Here is a 22448-nt window from a genome sequence, read left to right as displayed (position 1 = left end):
AGCATGTCCATCACCATAGCGAACAAGAAGGGGCTCAGAGCTGATCCCTGATGCAGTCCCACCTCCACTTTGAACTCCTCTGTCACACCTACAGCACACCTCACCACTGTCTTACAGTCCTCATACATGTCCTGCACTGCTCTAACATACTTCTCTGCCACTCCAGACTTCCTCATACAATACCACAGTTCCTCTCTGGGCACCCTGTCGTAAGCTTTCTCCAGATCTACAAAAACACAATGCAGCTCCCTCTGGCCTTCTCTATACTTCTCTATCAACATCCTCAACGCAAATACTGCATCTGTAGTACTCTTTTTTGGCATGAAACCATACTGCTGCTCACAAATGTTCACTTCTGCCCTTAGTCTAGCTTCCACTACTCTCTCCCATAACTTCATTGTATGGCTCATCAGCTTTATTCCTCTGTAGTTGCCACAACTCTGCACATCTCCCTTCTTCTTAAAAATGGGCACCAGCACACTTCTCCTCCATTCCTCAGGCATCTTCTCACTATCTAAGATCCTGTTGAACAACCCAGTCAGAAACTCTACTGCCACCTCTCCTAGACACTTCCAAACCTCTACAGGTATATCATCAGGACCGACTGCCTTTCCACTCTTCATCCTCTTCAATGCCCTCCTCACTTCATCCTGACTAATCTTTGCTACTTCCTGGTCCACAACAGTCACCTCTTCTAGTCTTTGTTCTCTCTCATTTTCCACGTTCATCAACTCTTCAAAGTACTCTTTCCATCTTCCCATCACACTACTGGCACCTGTCAATAGACTTCCATCCCTATCCTTAATCACCCTAACCTGCTGCACGTCCTTCCCATCTCTGTCTCTCTGTCTTGCCAACCAGTATAGATCAGTCTCTCCCTCCTTACTGGCCAACCTAGCATATAAGTCATCATAAGCTTCTTGTTTGGCCTTTGCTACCTCTACCTTCACCTTACGCTGCATCTCCCTGTACTCCTGTCTACTCTCCTCAGTCCTCTCAGTGTCCCACTTCCTCTTGGCTAACCTCTTTCTCTGTATACACTCCTGTACCTCCTCATTCCACCACCAAGTCTCCTTATCTACTTTCCTTCCAGATGACACACCAAGTACTCTCCTACCTGTCTCCCTGATCACATTAGCTGTAGTTGTCCAGTCATCTGGAAGAACCTCCTGACCACCCAGAGCCTGTCTTAACTCCTTCCTAAAAGTCATGCAACACTCTTCCTTTTTCAGCTTCCACCATTTCGTCTTCTGCTCTGCCTTTGCCCTCTTGATCTTCCTCACCACCAGAGTCATCCTACACACCACCATCCTATGCTGTTTGGCTACACTCTCACCTACCACTACTTTGCAGTCACTGATCTCTTTCAGGTTACACCGTCTACACAAGATGTAGTCTACCTGTGTGCTCCTACCGCCACTCTTATAGGTCACTCTATGTTCCTGCCTCTTCTGGAAGAAAGTATTCACTATAGCCATTTCCATCTTTTTTGCAAAGTCAACTACCATCTGTCCTTCTGCGTTCCTCTCCTGGATACCAAACCTGCCCATCACATCCTCATCACCTCTGTTTCCTGCACCAACATGTCCATTGAAGTCTGCTCCAATGACAACTCTCTCACTTCTAGGCATGCTCTGCATCACTTCATCAAGGTCCGACCAGAATTTCTCCTTCTCCTCCAGCTCACATCCTACCTGTGGAGCATACCCGCTAACAACATTGAACATCACACCTTCTATTTCTAGCTTCAGACTCATCACTCTATCCGACACTCTTTTTACCTCCAGGACATTCCTAACAAACTCCTCCTTCAAGATAACTCCTAATCCATTTCTCTTCCCATCTACACCATGATAGAACAACTTGAACCCTGCTCCTAAACTTCTAGCCTTGCTACCTTTCCACCTGGTCTCCTGGACACATAGTATGTCTACCTTCCTTCTCTGCATCATGTCAACCAACTCTCTACCTTTTCCTGTCATAGTTCCAACATTCAACGTCCCTACTCTCAGTCCTATACTCTTGGTGTTCCTCTTCTCTTTCTTCGTGCGAACGCACTTTCCTCCTCTCCTTCTTCGACCAACAGTAATCCAATTTCCACCGGCGCCCTGTAGGTCAACAGCGCCGATGGCGGTCGTTGTTAACCCGGGCCTCGACCGATCCGGTATGGAAGCCATAGGTTTGATTCGCATCTTTGATTTGCCAAAAGTTTTACGCCGGATGCCCTTCCTGACGCAACCCTCTGTATTTATCCGGGCTTGGGACCGGCACAATAAGACACTGGCTTCTGTCCTCTTGTGGCTACATTAATGTTGGTTCATAAATGCTGGGGTGAATTCAGAAAAGTGCCATTTTCCATTGTTTAGGAGTCTTAGAATAATAAATAATAAAAATGTCTTGAGCAGCTGTTCTGTCCAGACCTGGTTTTTACATCTCTACCTCTGCTGAATGAATTCTATCCTCGGGGGGGTGTAGACGCTAATCCAAGATTTAATCCACTGTGAGATTCCACCGCTCTTACGTGAATGATGCTCTGATGTGCTTCCTGTAAGTAAAAAAGTCCAACACAACACTTCATGTTTGATTATTGTTTTATTTCAGTTGACTCGATCAATAGTTAACATGAAATAGCAAAGCATTCAGAGTTCAGTGGTCAAAAAACTTAATACTTCGGTGCAGAAGCTAAACTCGGCCAACATTAGTTCCTACCTGAGCACCAATTATCCCCAGGAGACCCAATACATCACTTGACTCCTACAGGAGGACAACCCCAGCAAGAATTTAAAAAATATGAACTAACAGGCAGGATGTGACAGAGTTTTCTTAGTCTTCATTTTTTAACAGAAATGTGGGAATGCTTGTGGCCTCTCTATTTGATCCAAGGAAAGAACAGAGTGTTCCATTTGTTTATTAACTACTTTTAATAAACTACTGTTAACAAAGTTTGAAATGATTCATAAAGTTCAGACTGCTCTGTCATCACACTGGACTTTTTCTGGATGATGTGTTTGTAAGGTTAGCTGCTGTTTGTTATTGGTATGGTAGCGGCTCAAGCTCAGTCCATCTCTATATATCAGGTTATGGGTAATGTAATCTATCGATCAGACATCACAAACTATTTAATCAATCAGTAAAACAATCCACATGAACAAAGCTGTGCTTTCACCGCAGACTTGCTGGATTTCATAATTACAGTTTTGGCTCAAACAGTCTGTCTCTTTGAGTCTCATTTTCATCAAAACAAGTTGTTCTGTGATTATCAACTTCCTGTATTGATCACCTGAAGCAGGCTGTTTGTTCATTGTGAAACAGTCAAATCTGCGATGGACTTTCCACCATAATGTAACTGCAGCTTTTAAAGGAGGAGGGTGAGTTCTCAGAGGAGACATCAGGACCAAACATGAAGCGTATCATCATTCTGTTGGGTGAGAATCACAGGGAAAACACCTCAGACTCAATGTTCTCATAGATTCTGCTTGGATGTAACCCCTGGCGCGCGCGTGTGTGTGTGTGTGTGTGTGTGTGTGTGTGTGTGTGTGTGTGTGTGTGTGTGTGTGTGTGTGTGTGTCTGTAGTTGTGTTGTGTTTGTGTGAAGGCGTGAGGTTTGGTCAGCTCTGCAATGGGAATCCTACGAACAGAAGGAGGACGTCTGACAGCTGGGGTGGCGGAAATTATGGAGCCAGACGGTAATGCAGCACCGCAGTGATCACTGTAATCACTATCAGTGATCATGATCAATAATCACAGTCAATGACCATTGGCCTCAGATGTAATCTAGTCGGAGTCCATGCTAATATTTCAAATACTTCACATTTTAATATTTTAAATACTGCAAATTTGATGAGCTGGTCCCGTGTTCCAGGGGTACGAGGACCCACAGAGGTCTGGATATCAGTTGTGCCGATGGATCCGTGGTCTATGCCCCGTTTGACGTGACGCTCCACGGACGGGTCATCGTTTACACTGACCCCAAGAAGGCAGCCATCAACAACGGCATCAACCTGAGAGGAGAGGGTCGGTCTCTACTACTTTAGATATTAACTGTAACCGCAATGTAATGTTTTTATATTTCAGTCTTGTAGTATTCCCAAGATGCTTTGTCTACCTGCATGTATTATTTTTTTTACTGCAGTAACTGGGGTGTAGTAGTGTTGTTACCATGGTAACTGGTGTGTATTAGTCGTAGTAACTTGTATAACTACTCACAGGTCTGTGCTTCAAGTTGTTCTACGTCCAGCCTGACAAAACCTCGGGTTCGGTGGCGAGGGGCGAGCGGCTCGGCGTCATGTTGAACATGCAGAGCGTCTACCCAGGAATCACCTCACACGTCCACGTCCAGATGTGTAACAAGACCGACCCCACACCGTACTTCTGATTGGCTCACAGAGGACGTCTGTGGCATCAGGACTGTGTAATGTGATAAAATGTAAAGCTGTTGTTTGGCTCTTCTCTGAGCTTCTGTGAAAACACATTTTCCACATCAACATTCTACTCAACTCTCTGCAGGATCTGTCTGTCCTACATCTGGGTCTGGGTTTGGGTTATGGTTAGGGGGTTAGGGTTTAGCATTTACCTTTTACATTCATAAATTGAATACTGTGAAATTAAAGTGTTTTCAGAAATTACACAAGTCTGTTTACTTGAAGTACATAATTTACAACTTGATTTTTTAATATTCTGAAGATGTCTACTTCCTGGACAGTTGGATTAATGTCTTGCTGAACTCAAAAGTTTGCTAAAACTAAACAATTCCAACACTTACAGAGAGCTGAAAATCTGTTTTCTCTGAGTTTTGGATTCTTTTCAAGCAAACTTTTGAGGAGTTACGGTATACAGAGGCCACATAACGAACTTGCTCGCTTCCGCCAGTGTAAATGTTATCTGCATCACAACTTATTGAAGGAAAAGTGACACGTTTGTTCAAATATTCATATTTATTTCAATAAATGTTATATTAAACTACTACCAATGCTGTACATAAAACACGTGTAATTATATATTTGCTACGGTGGAGTTCAGTCTCTGCTGTACGCAGGCCATCGTCTCCTGGTGCTAATCCTTTTGCCCTGCACAGAAGCAAACATGAAGTTTGATCAGATCTCCGCTCAGACAAAGTGTGTGTGGTGATGTTGTAGAGAATGAAGCATTGTGGGATTGGAAGGAGGAGGGGGGACTCTACTTACATAGTTATGCCTTGCCGACCATTCTGGGTGCTGCTGCATGTGGAGTTCTCTCTCTTGTTCAGCTTTCGCGTAATATATATCCTTCTCTTCTTGTGACAACCACTTCCACTGTGGACAGACGACAACACACACTTAGTAGTAACACAAACACACACTGGAAAGATGTGTGTTAGTACACACACGTGCAGAAGCACATCAACAAACTCACGCAGCTTGTACAAAAACCATTAGTTTATGCTCAGTGTTCCAAACGCAACTTCATTCCTTTGGCGTTTGTAGGGAGTGTTCCCTGTTACCAACACTGATCAAATCTAACAGACACAAACGTCCAAAAGTAAAACCTTTACCTGCTGCCCCAGAGCTGCATTCACGACGCCGCTCCCCTGGCGCTGGATGCTCGGGTCCACATTCATCCTTTGTTCCTTCAGGAACAGCATGAAGGCATTCGGAGGCTTCTTCACGTACGGACGGCAGCCATCCGACTTCTTTGTGGAACGAGTCCTGTGACACATTAGAGAGCTGACGTTAACAGAGACACGTGGAGAAGCAGGACGATACCCAACATGTGTTGGTAGAACGGATTGAAGAGGAGTCCATTCAGGATGAAACGCTCCAGAACAAAACTCACCATTTTGATCTTGCATTGAAGGTTCTTGCTGGAGGAACATCAGCAGCAACAAAGGAGGGAACCTCAGATAGTGTGTGAAATAAGACTGGATCTCCATTCCTTGACAGAGAGAGACGTGCATTAGATCACAGAAACAAAGTCAGACGTCAGTGGCTGCTTTCATTCTGGTGTCTGTCACTTACAGCATTCCATCAACTTGATACTGAGGGCTCCACGCCACTGGGATGTTCTGGACCTGGAGGCACAAGCACAACAAGTGGTTAGATGAGCTGCAAAAGTTTCACCTGGACCATCCCCAAAGAAAATGAAGTGAGGAGCTGGGCTTACGGTTTGTAGAGGAGCAGCAACAGGACTCCTGAACGTCTCTGGCGTCAGGATGTTCTGTTCACCCCCCCGATTCTGGAGGTGGTCTGGTGGAGCGGCAGGGGGGTGACAGTGGAACGCCACTGGGATGTTCTCCACGGGACCCTGAACCTGATGGTCCTCTGGTGGAGCAGCAGGAGGGTCACAGATGGATGAATCCATGTCAAACAGCTGCCTCATTTCCTCTTCCAGAAGATTTTCACCCCCCCACTGGTCCAGTGAGGTCAGAAGGTCCGACTGTTCAGCACCCTGTTGGGGCTCTGCTGGGGCAACAAGGGGGTCACTGCTGGATGAATCAACGCAAAGCAGCTCTATCACCTCCTCCAGAGGAATTTCACCCCCCCACTGGTCCAGTGAGGTCAGAAGGTCTGACAGTTCCTCCACAGGACCCTGAACCTGTTGGGGCTCTGCTGGAGCGGCAGGGGGGTCACTGCTGGAGAGAGATTCCAGCACGTTCTCTTCAAGCCACTGGTCCAGGTGTAGATCAGCAAGTAAAGGGTCCATGCTGGATAACAGGGGGGGCAGGTTCTCCTCAATTAAGTCCATCAGCAGCTGGACTTCCTCCTCCAGGGGGGCCGGATGGTTGGACTGGATTTTCATTGTGTCGTCTGGCACTGGGATCCTACAACACAAAACAGATCACCGTTAGTTCCTTCATGGGTCAGAGGTCATTACATCATGTTTGGACTTTACAGTAAAAAGATGTGATGGATGAAGGAATGTTGTTCTGAATCAACTGCTCAGGTGGACTGAACGTTTTTAGAATCAAATCTTATTGCTCCAATTAAGATGTACGTATATCTTAATGCTCCAAAAATAACAATCCATCACATCAGTGTTTTTACCACTCGTTGTTCTGGTCAAGGCTGTCATAACATCAGCCAAAATTTTAGGGTTTGCACATTTTGAAAAGTATTGAACTCTTTCTGATTGTTTTAAAAAAAAAATTAAAATCAGGATTCAAAAGGCCATAGAAAGAAAATAAATCTAAACATATAAAATGAATGATGCCTTCTAGCAGCACCTGGGATCATGTGTCACTTCTGCTCGTCCTCTAACTAAAGGTGTGAGCTGCTGCTGCTGCTGCTGCTGTGGTGAGTCCTGCTCCTGAGTGTGTTTAGTGCTGCAGTACCGACGGGAGTCCTGACAGGTGTGTGTGTCAGTGGTCACTCACCACACGTCCACAGGAACTGATTCCATTGTGCTGACTTCTGCTGTCTGCATGTGAACCTTCTGGTGTCTCAACACAAATGAAGGCTGCAGGTTCCCAACCGCTGGAACCTGAGTTCAATCTCTTTGTGACGTCACAAAGAAATAACGCTGGTGGTTTCATGCCAACAGGTGAGCGTTGGAGTGATGTCCACAGGTGTGAGCATACCTGCTGTCTGCGTGATTCTGAACGGAATCTTTCTCCAGACGTGAGGGGGTGTTGATGATCGAATCGGGGGTTGATGATCGAATCGAACCGGGACGAGAGCCGGTACCGACCCGCCCGACGGGTCCCCCACCCCGCGGTGCCCCCGATGGAGCGCACATTGGAACTCATGAGGATGGAAACCCCGACAGAGCTGATCTGCGCCAAGATGATCCGACCGGAGAGTTTTTAATCAATCACGGATCGATTTACAACAGTTTACAACAAACGTGTGTGTGGACGCTCACACAACTCACGTCTCTTCAGGGGTTTGTCTGGTTTTTGTAGTTTTCCCTCCAGGCCGTTCAGTGGTGAAGCATCACAGCTGTTGTTGTCTTGTATGTTTTCATCTAAATAAATATTTAATATAAAACACGTTTGTTGGAATGTGATGTGAAATCTTTGCTTTTTCAACAGTTTCATTTGATGAAATATTTAAGCATCACTTTTAAGATCTATGTCATTTTATTACATGGCAAATTAATTAAAAAAAAATTTATGAGAAATTTTAACACAAACCTATCAAATAAACCTTATGATGCTACAAAAACCAGACAAACCCCTGAAGAGACGGGAGTTGTGTGAGCGTCCACACACACGTTTATTTTTAATCGATCCGTGATTGATTAAAAACTCTCCGGTCGGATCATCTTGGCGCAGACCAGGTCTGTCGGGGTTTCCATCCTCATGAGTTCCAATGTGCGCTCCATCGGGGGCACCGCGGGGTGGGGGACCCGTCGGGCGGGTCGGTACCGGCTCTCCTCCCGGTTCGATTCGATCATCAACCCCCGATTCGATCATCAACACCCCCTCACGTCTGGAGAAAGATTCCGTTCAGAATCACGCAGACAGCAGGTATGCTCACACCTGTGGACATCACTCCAACGCTCACCTGTTGGCATGAAACCACCAGCGTTATTTCTTTGTGACGTCACAAAGAGATTGAACTCAGGTTCCAGCGGTTGGGAACCTGCAGCCTTCATTTGTGTTGAGACACCAGAAGGTTCACATGCAGACAGCAGAAGTCAGCACAATGGAGTCAGTTCCTGTGGACGTGTGGTGAGTGACCACTGACACACACACCTGTCAGGACTCCCGTCGGTACTGCAGCACTAAACACACTCAGGAGCAGGACTCACCACAGCAGCAGCAGCAGCTCACACCTTTAGTTAGAGGACGAGCAGAAGTGACACATGATCCCAGGTGCTGCTAGAAGGCATCATTCATTTTATATGTTTAGATTTATTTTATTTCTATGGCCTTTTTGTCATTAGAATCCTGATTTTTTTTTTTTTTTAAACAATCAGAAAGAGTTCAATACTTTTCAAAATGTGCAAATCCTAAAATTTGGGCTGATGTTATGACAGCCTTGACCAGAACAACGAGTGGTAAAAACACTGATGTGATGGATTGTTATTTTTGGAGCATTAAGATATACGTACATCTTAATTGGAGCAATAAGATTTGATTCTAAAAACGTTCAGTCCACCTGAGCAGTTGATTCAGAACAACATTCCTTCATCCATCACATCTTTTTACTGTAAAGTCCAAACATGATGTAATGACCTCTGACCCATGAAGGAACTAACGGTGATCTGTTTTGTGTTGTAGGATCCCAGTGCCAGACGACACAATGAAAATCCAGTCCAACCATCCGGCCCCCCTGGAGGAGGAAGTCCAGCTGCTGATGGACTTAATTGAGGAGAACCTGCCCCCCCTGTTATCCAGCATGGACCCTTTACTTGCTGATCTACACCTGGACAAGTGGCTTGAAGAGAACGTGCTGGAATCTCTCTCCAGCAGTGACCCCCCTGCCGCTCCAGCAGAGCCCCAACAGGTTCAGGGTCCTGTGGAGGAACTGTCAGACCTTCTGACCTCACTGGACCAGTGGGGGGGTGAAATTCCTCTGGAGGAGGTGATAGAGCTGCTTTGCGTTGATTCATCCAGCAGTGACCCCCTTGTTGCCCCAGCAGAGCCCCAACAGGGTGCTGAACAGTCGGACCTTCTGACCTCACTGGACCAGTGGGGGGGTGAAAATCTTCTGGAAGAGGAAATGAGGCAGCTGTTTGACATGGATTCATCCATCTGTGACCCTCCTGCTGCTCCACCAGAGGACCATCAGGTTCAGTGTCCCGTGGAGAACATCCCAGTGGCGTTCCACTGTCACCCCCCTGCCGCTCCACCAGACCACCTCCAGAATCGGGGGGCTGAACAGAACATCCTGACGCCAGAGACGTTCAGGAGTCCTGTTGCTGCTCCTCTACAAACCGTAAGCCCAGCTCCTCACTTCATTTTCTTTGGGGATGGTCCAGGTGAAACTTTTGCAGCTCATCTAACCACTTGTTGTGCTTGTGCCTCCAGGTCCAGAACATCCCAGGGGCGTGGAGCCCTCAGTATCAAGTTGATGGAATGCTGTAAGTGACAGACACCAGAATGAAAGCAGCCACTGACGTCTGACTTTGTTTCTGTGATCTAATGCACGTCTCTCTCTGTCAAGGAATGGAGATCCAGTCTTATTTCACACACTATCTGAGGTTCCCTCCTTTGTTGCTGCTGATGTTCCTCCAGCAAGAACCTTCAATGCAAGATCAAAATGGTGAGTTTGTTCTGGAGCGTTTCATCCTGAATGGACTCCTCTTCAATCCGTTCTACCAACACATGTTGGGTATCGTCCTGCTTCTCCACGTGTCTCTGTTAACGTCAGCTCTCTAATGTGTCACAGGACTCGTTCCACAAAGAAGTCGGATGGCTGCCGTCCGTACGTGAAGAAGCCTCCGAATGCCTTCATGCTGTTCCTGAAGGAACAAAGGATGAATGTGGACCCGAGCATCCAGCGCCAGGGGAGCGGCGTCGTGAATGCAGCTCTGGGGCAGCAGGTAAAGGTTTTACTTTTGGACGTTTGTGTCTGTTAGATTTGATCAGTGTTGGTAACAGGGAACACTCCCTACAAACGCCAAAGAAATGAAGTTGCGTTTGGAACACTGAGCATAAACTAATGGTTTTTGTACAAGCTGCGTGAGTTTGTTGATGTGCTTCTGCACGTGTGTGTGTACTAACACACATCTTTCCAGTGTGTGTTTGTGTTACTACTAAGTGTGTGTTGTCGTCTGTCCACAGTGGAAGTGGTTGTCACAAGAAGAGAAGGATATATATTACGCGAAAGCTGAACAAGAGAGAGAACTCCACATGCAGCAGCACCCAGAATGGTCGGCAAGGCATAACTATGTAAGTAGAGTCCCCCCTCCTCCTTCCAATCCCACAATGCTTCATTCTCTACAACATCACCACACACACTTTGTCTGAGCGGAGATCTGATCAAACTTCATGTTTGCTTCTGTGCAGGGCAAAAGGATTAGCACCAGGAGACGATGGCCTGCGTACAGCAGAGACTGAACTCCACCGTAGCAAATATATAATTACACGTGTTTTATGTACAGCATTGGTAGTAGTTTAATATAACATTTATTGAAATAAATATGAATATTTGAACAAACGTGTCACTTTTCCTTCAATAAGTTGTGATGCAGATAACATTTACACTGGCGGAAGCGAGCAAGTTCGTTATGTGGCCTCTGTATACCGTAACTCCTCAAAAGTTTGCTTGAAAAGAATCCAACACTCAGAGAAAACAGATTTTCAGCTCTCTGTAAGTGTTGGAATTGTTTAGTTTTAGCAAACTTTTGAGTTCAGCAAGACATTAATCCAACTGTCCAGGAAGTAGACATCTTCAGAATATTAAAAAATCAAGTTGTAAATTATGTACTTCAAGTAAACAGACTTGTGTACACAGTCCTGATGCCACAGACGTCCTCTGTGAGCCAATCAGAAGTACGGTGTGGGGTCGGTCTTGTTACACATCTGGACGTGGACGTGTGAGGTGATTCCTGGGTAGACGCTCTGCATGTTCAACATGACGCCGAGCCGCTCGCCCCTCGCCACCGAACCCGAGGTTTTGTCAGGCTGGACGTAGAACAACTTGAAGCACAGACCTGTGAGTAGTTATACAAGTTACTACGACTAATACACACCAGTTACCATGGTAACAACACTACTACACCCCAGTTACTGCAGTAAAAAAAATAATACATGCAGGTAGACAAAGCATCTTGGGAATACTACAAGACTGAAATATAAAAACATTACATTGCGGTTACAGTTAATGTCTAAAGTAGTAGAGACCGACCCTCTCCTCTCAGGTTGATGCCGTTGTTGATGGCTGCCTTCTTGGGGTCAGTGTAAACGATGACCCGTCCGTGGAGCGTCACGTCAAACGGGGCATAGACCACGGATCCATCGGCACAACTGATATCCAGACCTCCGTGGGTCCTCGTCCTCCTGGAACACGGGACCAGCTCATCAAATTTGCAGTATTTAAAATATTAAAATGTGAAGTATTTGAAATATTAGCGTGCACTCCGACTAGATTACATATGAGACCAATGTTCATTGACTGCGATTATTGATCATGATCACTGATAGTGATTACAGTGATCACTGCGGTGCTGCATTACCGTCTGGCTCCATAATGTCGGCCACCCCAGCTGTCAGACGTCCTCCTGTTCGTAGGATTCCCATTGCAGAGCTGACCAAACCTCACGCCTTCACACAAACACAACACAACTACAGACACACACACACACACACACACACACACACACACAGACACACACACACACAGACACACACGCCAGGGGTTACATCCGAGCAGAATCTATGAGAACATTGAGTCTGAGGTGTTCTCCCTGTGATTCTCACCCGACAGAACGATGATACGCTTCATGTTTGGTCCTGATGTCTCCTCTGAGAACTCACCCCTGCGGATCGACTTCCTGTTGCGGTTAGCGTTTTCCGTCACTACCTGTTGTGTTTGTTTCACCGCGGCGTCTTAGTTCGCTTTCGTCACACAATCGTTGTTAATATCTTGTCATTTTAGAATTGTAGAGTAAGCTAGTTGTTTCTCTTGTTGGAATTATATCTTTTTATGTTATGTTGGAATTATATCTTTTTATGTTATGTTGGAATTATATCTTTTTATGTTATGTTGGAATTATATCTTTTTATGTTATTTTGCTGTGGAAAGTTACTGAGCTTAAAGTTCATCTTAGGTCACATCACGTGACAGTTAGAACTGCTGACTTATGCTAAATTGCTTGCACAGCTAGTCGAGCAGAAACTCTTGCAAGGCCGTCTTCCTCTTTCTTCTCTGATAATTGGCGTATATCTTCTTAGATAATTGGCGTATAGCTACGATAGTTTTCATGACCTGTCTGCTTATCACCTCTTGCCAGGCCGTCTGCAAGGCCGTCTTCCTCTTTCTTCTCAGATAATTGGCGCATCATGACATCACCTGAATGTAACCCACTGTCTTGCCTGCTATCTTGCAGCTGTTGTGATACCAGGTGAACCCCGCCTTCTGATGTGCATAAAATCCATGTGCTGCAAGTGCATCCTCGCACTCTGCAGGAAGTAATCTCCCATGAGACAAAGTGCCGAGAATATTCTCTTTGCAATTGAAAAATAAACTTTGAAGCGTCGACATTTCACTGAGTGTTTTGTTTATTTAACTCTGTTCAGAAATTGTCCACAACCAAGAGAAAACGAACACGAAGCTGGAGGACCAAGGGTCTTTAGGACCATATTATTTGGCTCCACTTCAACATTTGGTGACCCCGACGTGATCTTGGCTGGACTCCTGCCGGACAGAGACAACTCCAAAGGGTACCCCGACTTGTAAGGTAAGAGGAACTTTGCCTCTTAGGGCCTTGTCTCTGCCTGTCAGTATAAGGTTAAAATCTGTCTTTCCCTATTTGGAAAACGTTCTAGAATCATTGACTCGAACACCAGTGATTTGATTTAATAGACGTCTTTTTGTGAATGTCAAACCGGACGCTGTTTGGATTGATCGGTCTTTTAATTATACTTTGTGTCAGCGTCTGGTGGTTCTTACACCTAAATTATTCTTACAGTAAGAACACTCAACTAGGTTTACAGACGTTCAAACCTAGTTGTTTTAATACTGCGGTCGCTCAAAGAGTTTGTGGGGTTGCCCCAGCTGATGACATTAGGCTGTAGAGGTTAAAGCAAACTATTGGCTAAAAACGTCTGGTAAATTCTTCCATAACTGAGTAGACTGAGAGGATTGTCTGGGACATCCTGCGCGCTAGAGATTTTGCGTCTGGGACGCCCGTCTGGGAATATTAGTGAAACGATCCGGGATCGTGGGTCGAGTGATACTGAGTTCCGTGTTGAGGTTCTCGGAGGAAACGACGCCGAATTTTCTTAACTAAATTGGGAAAAGGCCTAATAGAATTTACAATGGAAGGTGAATTCGATCGGGAAACAGACTGGTTCAACTGGAACTTAATTCCAGACGACCCAGATGGTGCACCATTAGAAAATCAAGCAAAAATTGCTATTTTAGTGGCATCCGAGGGACTGCCCACAAAGATCCGCAGTAAGACGGAGTCTGAAATGAAAGATTGGTTTGAAGATTGCTGTAAAAAAGGATGGTTACCACCGCTAACATCCAAAAAATCATTCGTCTTACTGATGAAAGAGGTTGAAAAAGCATGCATTAAAAAGTTAAATGTACTGGCCACAACTGTCTCTGCAACAAATAGAATCAGTATTCCAGGAAGGCGGGCACGAGAGTCATATGTAAAGGTGGAAAAAGTTAAGTCACATGTACGATTGCTGTCAATGGGAGGATCAGTCAGAGTAAGTAGACAAGAGGTCAAAGAAAAGTGTGCTTGGAATAATCCTGACCCGCCTCCTTATCTGGGGGAGAATTTTGCATCTGTTTTTTCCAAAACTAACCCGTTTGCCAGTAATCCTTATGCAGAATTACAACAGACTCTGACTCTGACTCAGACCAAACCAGACCCGCCGTCACTATACTTCCAGGCACCAGTCTGGAACATCACCAGCGGGAAACTGCACATGGATCAGACCGCCCCATCCGCGCCCACACCCGCGACTGAAGGTAAAGTGGTACCGGAACATGTCAGAATCATGGCCGCGCCCTGTGAATGAGCTAACAAACAGCTTAAAGATGAGTTTGAAGAAATCCTCAGGACCAGTAAAACTTATCCGGACCTGAGGCTTGCCCTGAGTGAGTTCAAGACGGAGCTGCTGCGCAGAGGGAATGCCTCCCGCAGCGTCAGAGACGAACTCCGTCAGAGGGTCCTACAAGCAGAACAAGAAGCGGAGGAACACTTCAAGACGTCACTCAAACATCATGAGGTATCATTTGACAACGAACAACATTCCACTTTACAGAAACAGGTGGCTGCACTTCAGGAACAGCTCTGTCGCCTCTCTTCCCGAGTGGAACCTCCCGTCTCCGCTCTTCCCCTCCCTTCTCTCCCTCCCCGGCCTCCAGCAGCGGAACCTCCCGTCTCCGCTCTTCCCCTCCCTTCTCTCCCTCCCCGGCCTCCAACCCCGCCTCCCTGTCAGCCCACCTCAGAGGGACCTGTGACTCGATCCAGAGCCGCTGTACAAGCTCCATTGATGGATACAGTGGACCCCAACTCCGGACGGCGTGTTGCCGTCTACCGCCCTTTCCCTGCAGCAGATCTCAATGCCATGCTTCAGACATTGCCACCTATTTCATCGGGGGGACGCAATTGGTTTGCATCCGTGCAGCGTCAGGCTATGGGCCACGACTTGTGTGGTGGTGACATGCAAATGATTTTAACTAAAGTATGTCCTTTGTCTATCTTACCACAGGTTCTAGAGGAAACAGGGGTGGGTCGTATGGCTAAAGATGAACCTCTAGACCACGAAAATTTGGACCGCTTTGACGTAGGTCTTAACGCACATTTCCCTTTGCCTCTGTGTGCTGTCCATGACATGGTGTTCACTCCAAAAGTTGGAGAGGACGCGACTACTTACGTTGATCGGGCCAAAACTGAATATCACATTAAAACAGGTTTTCTACATAATACCTCGCCTTTCCATGACTCAGTCTTTCGAGCTTCCATTTTGAAGGGGATTCCCAAAACAGTGGTTACCGCCATGGAAAACATACCAGATCTGGCTGAAATGACGGATGACCGGTGGTGTTCCTGCCTGAGACACTTTCTGAGGAGACATGCCAAAGAAAAAGATACTAAGGTAGAAAAACATCAAACTGCTGTTTCTCAATTGACCGTCATGCAGATCCAGGACATCAAGAAGAAAGAGGACTCTGTTTCCTCTCCTGCCTCTGCTCTTCCACCTGATGATGCAGATAGAATGATGTATCAGTCGGGGCCACGATCTTGGGGTGGGGCTGACACTCAACGTTACGTATGTTTCCGCTGTGGCAGAGAAGGTCATTGGGTCAAAGATTGCCCCGAGAGGCCCCCACCTAGGGGGCGTGGTCGTGGATTCCAACGCCCTCGTGGACGTGGCAGAGACATGGGACGGTGGCAGTCTCTAGATCGGCAGCAGTACCAACAGCGCCGCCCAGTGGACTCCAACCAAGGTTCGCCCGTCCCGAATCGCCAGCGTCTGCCCCCTGGTGAACAGTTCTCACAATGAAGATGCCCTGAACCCACGGACATAGGCATGCAGGAGCCTATGATCACCATTACGGTAGGAGGAGTGTCAACTCCTTTTATGGTTGATACTGGTGCCCGTTATTCCACCATCCAACGGCTTCCTCCTGGCGCCTATGTCACCAATGACGTAATTCCTTTAGTTGGGTTCAAGGGTGAAGAAATTGCCCTGCCAAAGACTTCCTCCATTTTGGTTTCTGCACACAACCAGTTATTAACTCACTCCTTTATCCTGGCTCCCTCCAGCCCTGCCAATCTTTTAGGGCGTGATTTAATGTGCAAGTTGTGTCCTTTGATAAAGTGTTCTGCCGACGGCCTGCAACTGATGTTTCCGGATGGATCATCCCGACTGTGCCTGTCTGCCACCAACCCCGTCAACACCATGTTTCCGGTACATGCCAAAGTTGCTGTGGTGTGCATGTATGCTGACATCTTTTGGGTTGTGATGGACACTGATGCTGGACAGTGGACTCCTGTTGAGACTTTCTGGACAAAGTGGTCGCCCTGGGTCCGTCACCTACGCCCCTATGATCTGGTCTCTGACGCTTTGCATTGTACTCTGTATTATGACAGGATGGAAGACACAATTTACCTGGGAGCCTTCCAGGAGGTGGAAGGACTCCCGTGGGATCTCTCTCTCCAAGATCTCTACGTAGGACCTCAGGGTGTGGCTTGGGCCGTATCCTTGACGCCCGAACAGCAGAAGTGGTATCGTATGGATGATCCTCCAGATCCTTCGATGCCGCCTTGCTATCCTCATGTCTCCTTGGCTGTCTCCCCAAAACACACACAGAAAGATCTGGGTCCCTTCGTGAAAGCTTGCATCGATGCTGATGATTGGAAGCCGACATTCTACTCTGGTTTGCACTATTCTGCATCTCTTGACTCATATCGCATTTTGTCTCCAGAATTTGTGATCCCTTCCGTCCTAGAACACAGCGTCCTGGACAGGCACCATGGCAGAGAAACATCCGACAGCGATTTGGCACCTGCGCTGATTGACTCTCTTCCCGACTCCCTCTGGACCCAGGGTCCTACGGATGTCGGTCGTTGTGACGTCACGCCAGTCACGTTTCAAATGAAACCGGGTCCCATTTGGGTTCCTCAATATCCGGTTCCTGCGAAGGGTAAGGCCGGTGTAACTGAGACCATAAACGGGTTGCTTGAAGCTGGTGTGCTTGCTCTAATTGAAAGCTCTCCTTTTAATACACCCATTCTCCCTGTAGAAAAGAAAGGTACAGGCAAATGGAGGATGGTCCATGATTTGAGAGCTATAAATGCTGCAGTCACCACTCCCACCCTTCCGGTCCCGAACCCTCATGCTGCACTCTCACTGTTGTCGCCCTCTCACACTCACTTCACTGTCATCGACTTGGCTAATGCTTTTTTCAGTATTCCTCTTCATCCATCCATGAAACCTTATCTGGCCTTCACCTGGGATGGAAGGAGATACTCCTACAACTGTCTGCCCATGGGGTTCCTCCTTTCTCCTGGTCTCTTCAACGTCCATCTTCGTGAGCTTCTGAAACCTTTGTCTCTTCCGCCCGGTGTGCTCCTCGTCCAGTACGTCGATGACCTCCTGGTTGCGGCTCCATCAGAGCAATCCTGTCTGGACACGACTCACTCTCTGCTCCTTCGTCTCCATGAAGTAGGCCTTAAAGTTTCTAAAATTCAAGTTGCCAGAACTCAAGTCTCTTTCCTTGGTCGCTGTGTATCCCGGATGGGCACAGGCCTCTCCTCCTCGCACAGAGAAGACATTTTACACTCTGCTCGTCCATCTACCGTGAAGCAAATGCTAGCTTTTCTGGGGTTGTGTAACTACTCTCGCCATCATGTTGTTGACTTCTCAGAGTGCACGCATCCTCTCCGTGCTATGGTCAAGGAAGTCGGCATGCGGAACCTTTCAGCCGCTTTGGCCTGGACTCCGGACGCTGATGCTGCCTTTTCTCACCTTAAGGCATGTTTGGCCTCTGCTACATCTCTTTCCATTCCTGACTACAATAAGATGTTTTTCCTCGATGTGGCTGAAAAAGCAAGCAGTGTTTCTGCTGTGCTTTTTCAAAAGGGGGATAGAGGAGAACGAAACGTCTGTATGTATGTCTCAACACCATTGGACAATTATGAAAAACGCCAAACGCCCTGTTCATCTTTTGCCTCAGCACTAGCTAGGTTGGTCCAGAAAACTGCCCACGTGGTACTTCATCATCCACTGACCATCAGAACTGGACACAGCACTGTCCAATACATCACAAGCCAATTCTTCACCATGACTGGAGGACGCCAACGCAAGATTGAATCGGTCATCACTCAACCACACATCATCTTCATCCATGAAGGGATCAATATGGCTGATGGTCTGATTGAAGGTACCCCACACTTTTGTACAGAAAAAGTCCAAGACGACACAAAACTCAGAGATGACTTGTACGAACAGCCATTGACTAACCCCGACATGACGTTGTTCACCGACGGATGTTGTTTTAAAGGCATGGATGGCCTGCAATCAGGTTTTGCCATAGTTCAACATCAAAACGACGATTTTGAGACAGTTAAGGAAGTCAGACTGGACGGACCACAGTCAGCACAGAGAGCTGAAATCCTAGCAGTCGCAGAAGCTCTAGGACTCGCAAAAGACCAAACTGTAAATATCTACACTGATTCTGCTTATGCTCATTTGGTTGTACATACTGCATTAAGTGAATGGCAACGGAACAATTATCAGACAGCAACAGGAAGTCCAATTAAACACCTGAAAGAGGTAATGCATCTCCAGGAAATGCTGATGTTGCCAAAAGCTGTTGCTGTTATCAAGTGTCCAGGTCATTCCAGAAAAAATGACCTGATTGCAAATGGAAACGCCGCAGCAGATGCAGCTGCTAAAAAGGTGGCAGGTTATCAGCCAGCACTCCAACTCTCGGTGAGTGACAAAGAAATTGATTGCAAAATAACGAATGATGTGATCCGAGAGTGGCAGGTGAAAGCTAGCCCAGAAGAAAGGAGTTTGTGGAAGGCAAAAGGGGGTGAAAAGAATGATGAAGGAATCTGGAACAAAGAAGGTAAACCTGTGCCGCCTCAAAAACAATTGAAAGTTTTGATTCAAGAAGCCCATGGACCATGCCACGTAGGCACGGACGAAACACTGAGACGTCTCTGTGGCTGGTGGCATCCGTTCATGAGAACAATTGTGAAAAGTGAACTGCAGGACTGCAGTGTTTGCAATAGGCATAATTGCCTGCCAACAACTAAACCACCTCCAGGGGTGCAGGACCAGGAAGTGACAGCACCTGGTCAGGTAATTTCAATGGATTTTACCGACATGATCCAATCGGTTAATGGGTATCGATACCTGTTAGTGATTGTTGACTCTTTTTCAGGATGGCCTGAGGCTTATCCATGCAGAGCAGAGACAGCAGCTTCTGTAGTGAAACATTTGGTTAACCATTACATTCCAACTCATGGTTTTCCGAGAAAAATCAGGTCAGACAATGGAACTCATTTCAAAAACAAACATCTACAACAGGTGGAAAGTATGTTGGGATTGAGACACACTTTTGGCGCTGTGTATCACCCTCAGTCACAGGGAAAGGTCGAACGAATGAATCGCAACATCAAAGAAAAATTGTCAAAATCCATGGCCTCGTCAAAGATGAATTGGCTACAGGCCCTCCCTGTGGCTCTGTTGAATGTCAGAATGTCATTGAATTCATCCACAGGTTGGACCCCATTTGAGGCACACACTAACAGACCTTTTCCAGCTCCCACAGCTCCATTGGAACCAGTTCCCGGATTCCAAGGCCCAAAAGGCCTCCGCGAACTAACAGTCAATTTTTCCCATCTCACAGAACCACAGGAGAAACCACCAAAAAGTGTGAATGTGTGTGAATGGGTGTGGCTGAGAGTAATCAAACGAAAATGGTCTGAACCTAGGTGGACAGGTCCCCATCAAGTCATTGAGAGAACCGGAACCGCAGTTCGGCTTCTAGGAAGAGGGGACACGTGGTTTCATCTGACGTCCACCAGGCCTGCAAAGACCCCAACGGGAGTCGCTCTCCCCTCTCCAAAAGCTGCTAATAGTGGTGACGACCACTAGGGCATCCGCCCCAACTGAGGACATCGAGCAACGGCTCCAACTGAGGACATCGAGTGAGTGGTTGTTCAACGTGGCGTAAAGTCACAAAGCAACCCGAGAGCAGGCAATTACGTTCAGTAACTGACCTAAGCTTTTGAAGAGACCCCAGCGGTCACGGTGCAGCGTTCCCGAGCATCGCTCTCAACCAGCGTCCGGACGAGCCAGTATCCAGAGGGGTCAACCCAGAGGAAAAGGTGCAAGACCTCCCTCTCTACAAGTAACAACCGTTATCTTCAGTCTAAAAAAAAAAAAAAAAAAAAACATGCTGTATTTCCTTGTTTTTAGTCTTTTGGCTGTCACTGCTGCATCCTCTCCTGACAAATGTTTACAACAGTATGGTGGGTTAACGCTTAGCTACACTGAGGGGGCTACAGCTTCTTATACCTTTGATCTCTGCAAAGTAATTAACTGCAGGGGTCCTGGCGCACCATGGCGACACTATGATGTTTACATCTGCGGTCACAGTGACAACTCCCTTAATGACCCGTGGTGTGCTTCTTGGTCCTCTGTTTGGTATTCCACAGAACATGGGTTCCAGCCCCCCACTTCTGGATTGGGCTCCTTCTTTTCTCTGCAAAGGGATTACTCCCCCACAAGTAATCCTTTAACTCTGTCCATTAAACCCCTATTTTTCCCAACATCTCAATGTCATGCTAGTGTTATGGAACCCTGCGGAAGGTTCTCTCCCGGCAGCAGGTTTTGCTCTACAGATTTTCTACATTTAATTTTAGGTGTTGACCAGACCGGAAAGGACACATGGGGTATCATCCGTATTAACCTCGTTAAGTCTCGGGTTGCACCTGTGCCTGCTCCCACCATTGTCTTTAACCACAGTTCTCCATCTCAGGTCCCTCCCCCACCACATCAACTCATTGGAACTCCTATTGCTATTGATTATACTCAACTTAAAGCTGAGGATCTCATTGCTAAAGCTACAGGTTTTGTTGAGAGTAATGTTTGGCTTTCTTGGATTGCTAATACTGCGCGAGAACAGATTAATGGTAGTTGTGTTGCTTGTGCTTCTGCTCGACCCCAATTGACCACCACGCCTGCTCCTTTGATTCCAAGTGACGCTCACGGCTATGGTTGCATGCTTAGCCTGACCCACGGACGAGATGAAGGCTGCACCACTTTGGGAAGTATTTTTCCTCCCGCTGACAATCTTACTGTTACAGGCCCTTTTACTCCAGACCCTGCCAATGGTTCCTATGTGTGTTTTAATCTTACCGCAGGCTCCGTTGATCTAGGTTCTCTTGATTCCACGTGGTGTAACATTACCAGACCAGGGGCCGAGTTAGGCTTTTGGGCCAGATTAGGCTTGTACTATTACTGTGGCAAGGGTGGCCTTCATGCTCGCCTCACCAGCAAATATCGAGGTGTGTGTGCCATGGTTCGTCTTCGTGCTCCTTTGCTTCTCTTAGGTGACCAGCTGAAACGCTTGAAGTCCTCCTCTGACCTTCCTATTAGTTTAACTGCCCGTCGACGACGCCATGTCTTATCTCGGACTCCTCGTTCGGCCCCTACCACTTTTGATTTATCTATAGATAATCCCACCTACATGGATGCAATTGGTGTTCCCCGTGGTGTTCCAAATGAGTACAAATTGGCTGATCAAGTTGCTGCGGGGTTTGAAAACTTTCCTTTGATTGCGGCCCTTTTCCCGGTTACGCCCAATAAGAATGTTGATCGTATTAATTATATTCATTACAATGTTCTGCGGCTGACTAATCTGACCCGTGATGCAATTGCAGGTTTGTCTGAACAGATGGCCCCTACTTCCCTTATGGCTGTTCAGAATCGTATGGCCCTGGACATGCTCCTAGCTGAAAAAGGTGGTGTCTGTTCTATGTTTGGGGATATGTGTTGTACCTTTATCCCTAATAACACAGCTCCTGATGGCTCTGTAACCAGAGCATTGGAAGGTTTGCGTGCTCTCTCCGATACTATGCATGAGCACTCTGGTATTGATAATCCTTTGGATGACTGGTTTACTAACATGTTTGGTAAATGGAAAACGTTGTTTATTTCTTTGTTCATGTCTATAGCCGTCTTTGTTGCCATTATAGTCACTTGTGGTTGTTGCTGCGTTCCCTGTATTCGTTCCTTGATGGTCCGTCTGATCACCACCACCATAGAAGGTAAATCCGGTCCTCCCCCTCCCTACAGCATGTCTCTTCTCCAAGACGCTGAT

At 46.8% G+C, this 22448-nt stretch overlaps 3 protein-coding genes across 8 annotated transcripts; 2 read left to right on the top strand and 1 right to left on the bottom strand.

Moving 5' to 3' along the window:
* Window positions 1-3310: 3310 nt before the first annotated feature.
* On the top strand, window positions 3311-4965 carry LOC137588430 (leukocyte cell-derived chemotaxin-2-like). Its single transcript, XM_068305520.1, has 4 exons — window positions 3311-3425; window positions 3575-3686; window positions 3863-4014; window positions 4209-4965. The coding sequence occupies exons 1-4, from the start codon at window positions 3401-3403 to the stop codon at window positions 4373-4375; spliced, it is 456 nt and encodes a 151-aa protein (XP_068161621.1). The 5' UTR covers window positions 3311-3400; the 3' UTR covers window positions 4376-4965.
* A 6066-nt stretch (window positions 4966-11031) lies between these two features.
* LOC137587979 (leukocyte cell-derived chemotaxin-2-like) lies at window positions 11032-13137 on the bottom strand. Its single transcript, XM_068304658.1, has 4 exons — window positions 12344-13137; window positions 12100-12208; window positions 11772-11923; window positions 11032-11577 (listed from the first exon to the last, which is right to left on the bottom strand). Exons 1-4 carry the CDS (start codon window positions 12366-12368, stop codon window positions 11411-11413), a joined length of 453 nt encoding a protein of 150 aa, XP_068160759.1. The 5' UTR covers window positions 12369-13137; the 3' UTR covers window positions 11032-11410.
* A 2572-nt stretch (window positions 13138-15709) lies between these two features.
* On the top strand, window positions 15710-20491 carry LOC137587976 (protein NYNRIN-like). Of its 6 annotated transcripts, none has more exons than XR_011033998.1 (4): window positions 15710-17255; window positions 17355-17776; window positions 17979-19045; window positions 20056-20193. XR_011033998.1 is itself a non-coding variant. In XM_068304655.1 (3 exons), the coding sequence occupies exons 1-3, from the start codon at window positions 16139-16141 to the stop codon at window positions 18291-18293; spliced, it is 1854 nt and encodes a 617-aa protein (XP_068160756.1). In that variant the 5' UTR covers window positions 15710-16138; the 3' UTR covers window positions 18294-19574. The 6 variants fall into 6 exon arrangements, 2 of the variants coding, with proteins under 2 accessions (XP_068160756.1, XP_068160755.1); XR_011033997.1 differs by having other exon boundaries at window positions 17979-19184; window positions 20056-20192; XR_011033999.1 differs by having other exon boundaries at window positions 17979-18494; window positions 20056-20187.
* Window positions 20492-22448: the final 1957 nt, after the last annotated feature.

The sequence above is a fragment of the Antennarius striatus genome, chromosome 21 (genome assembly GCF_040054535.1).
Source record: "Antennarius striatus isolate MH-2024 chromosome 21, ASM4005453v1, whole genome shotgun sequence".
NCBI lineage: Eukaryota > Metazoa > Chordata > Actinopteri > Lophiiformes > Antennariidae > Antennarius > Antennarius striatus.
The sequence above is the reverse complement of the archived record's forward strand: the minus strand, read 5'-3'. Positions and strand labels throughout refer to the sequence as shown.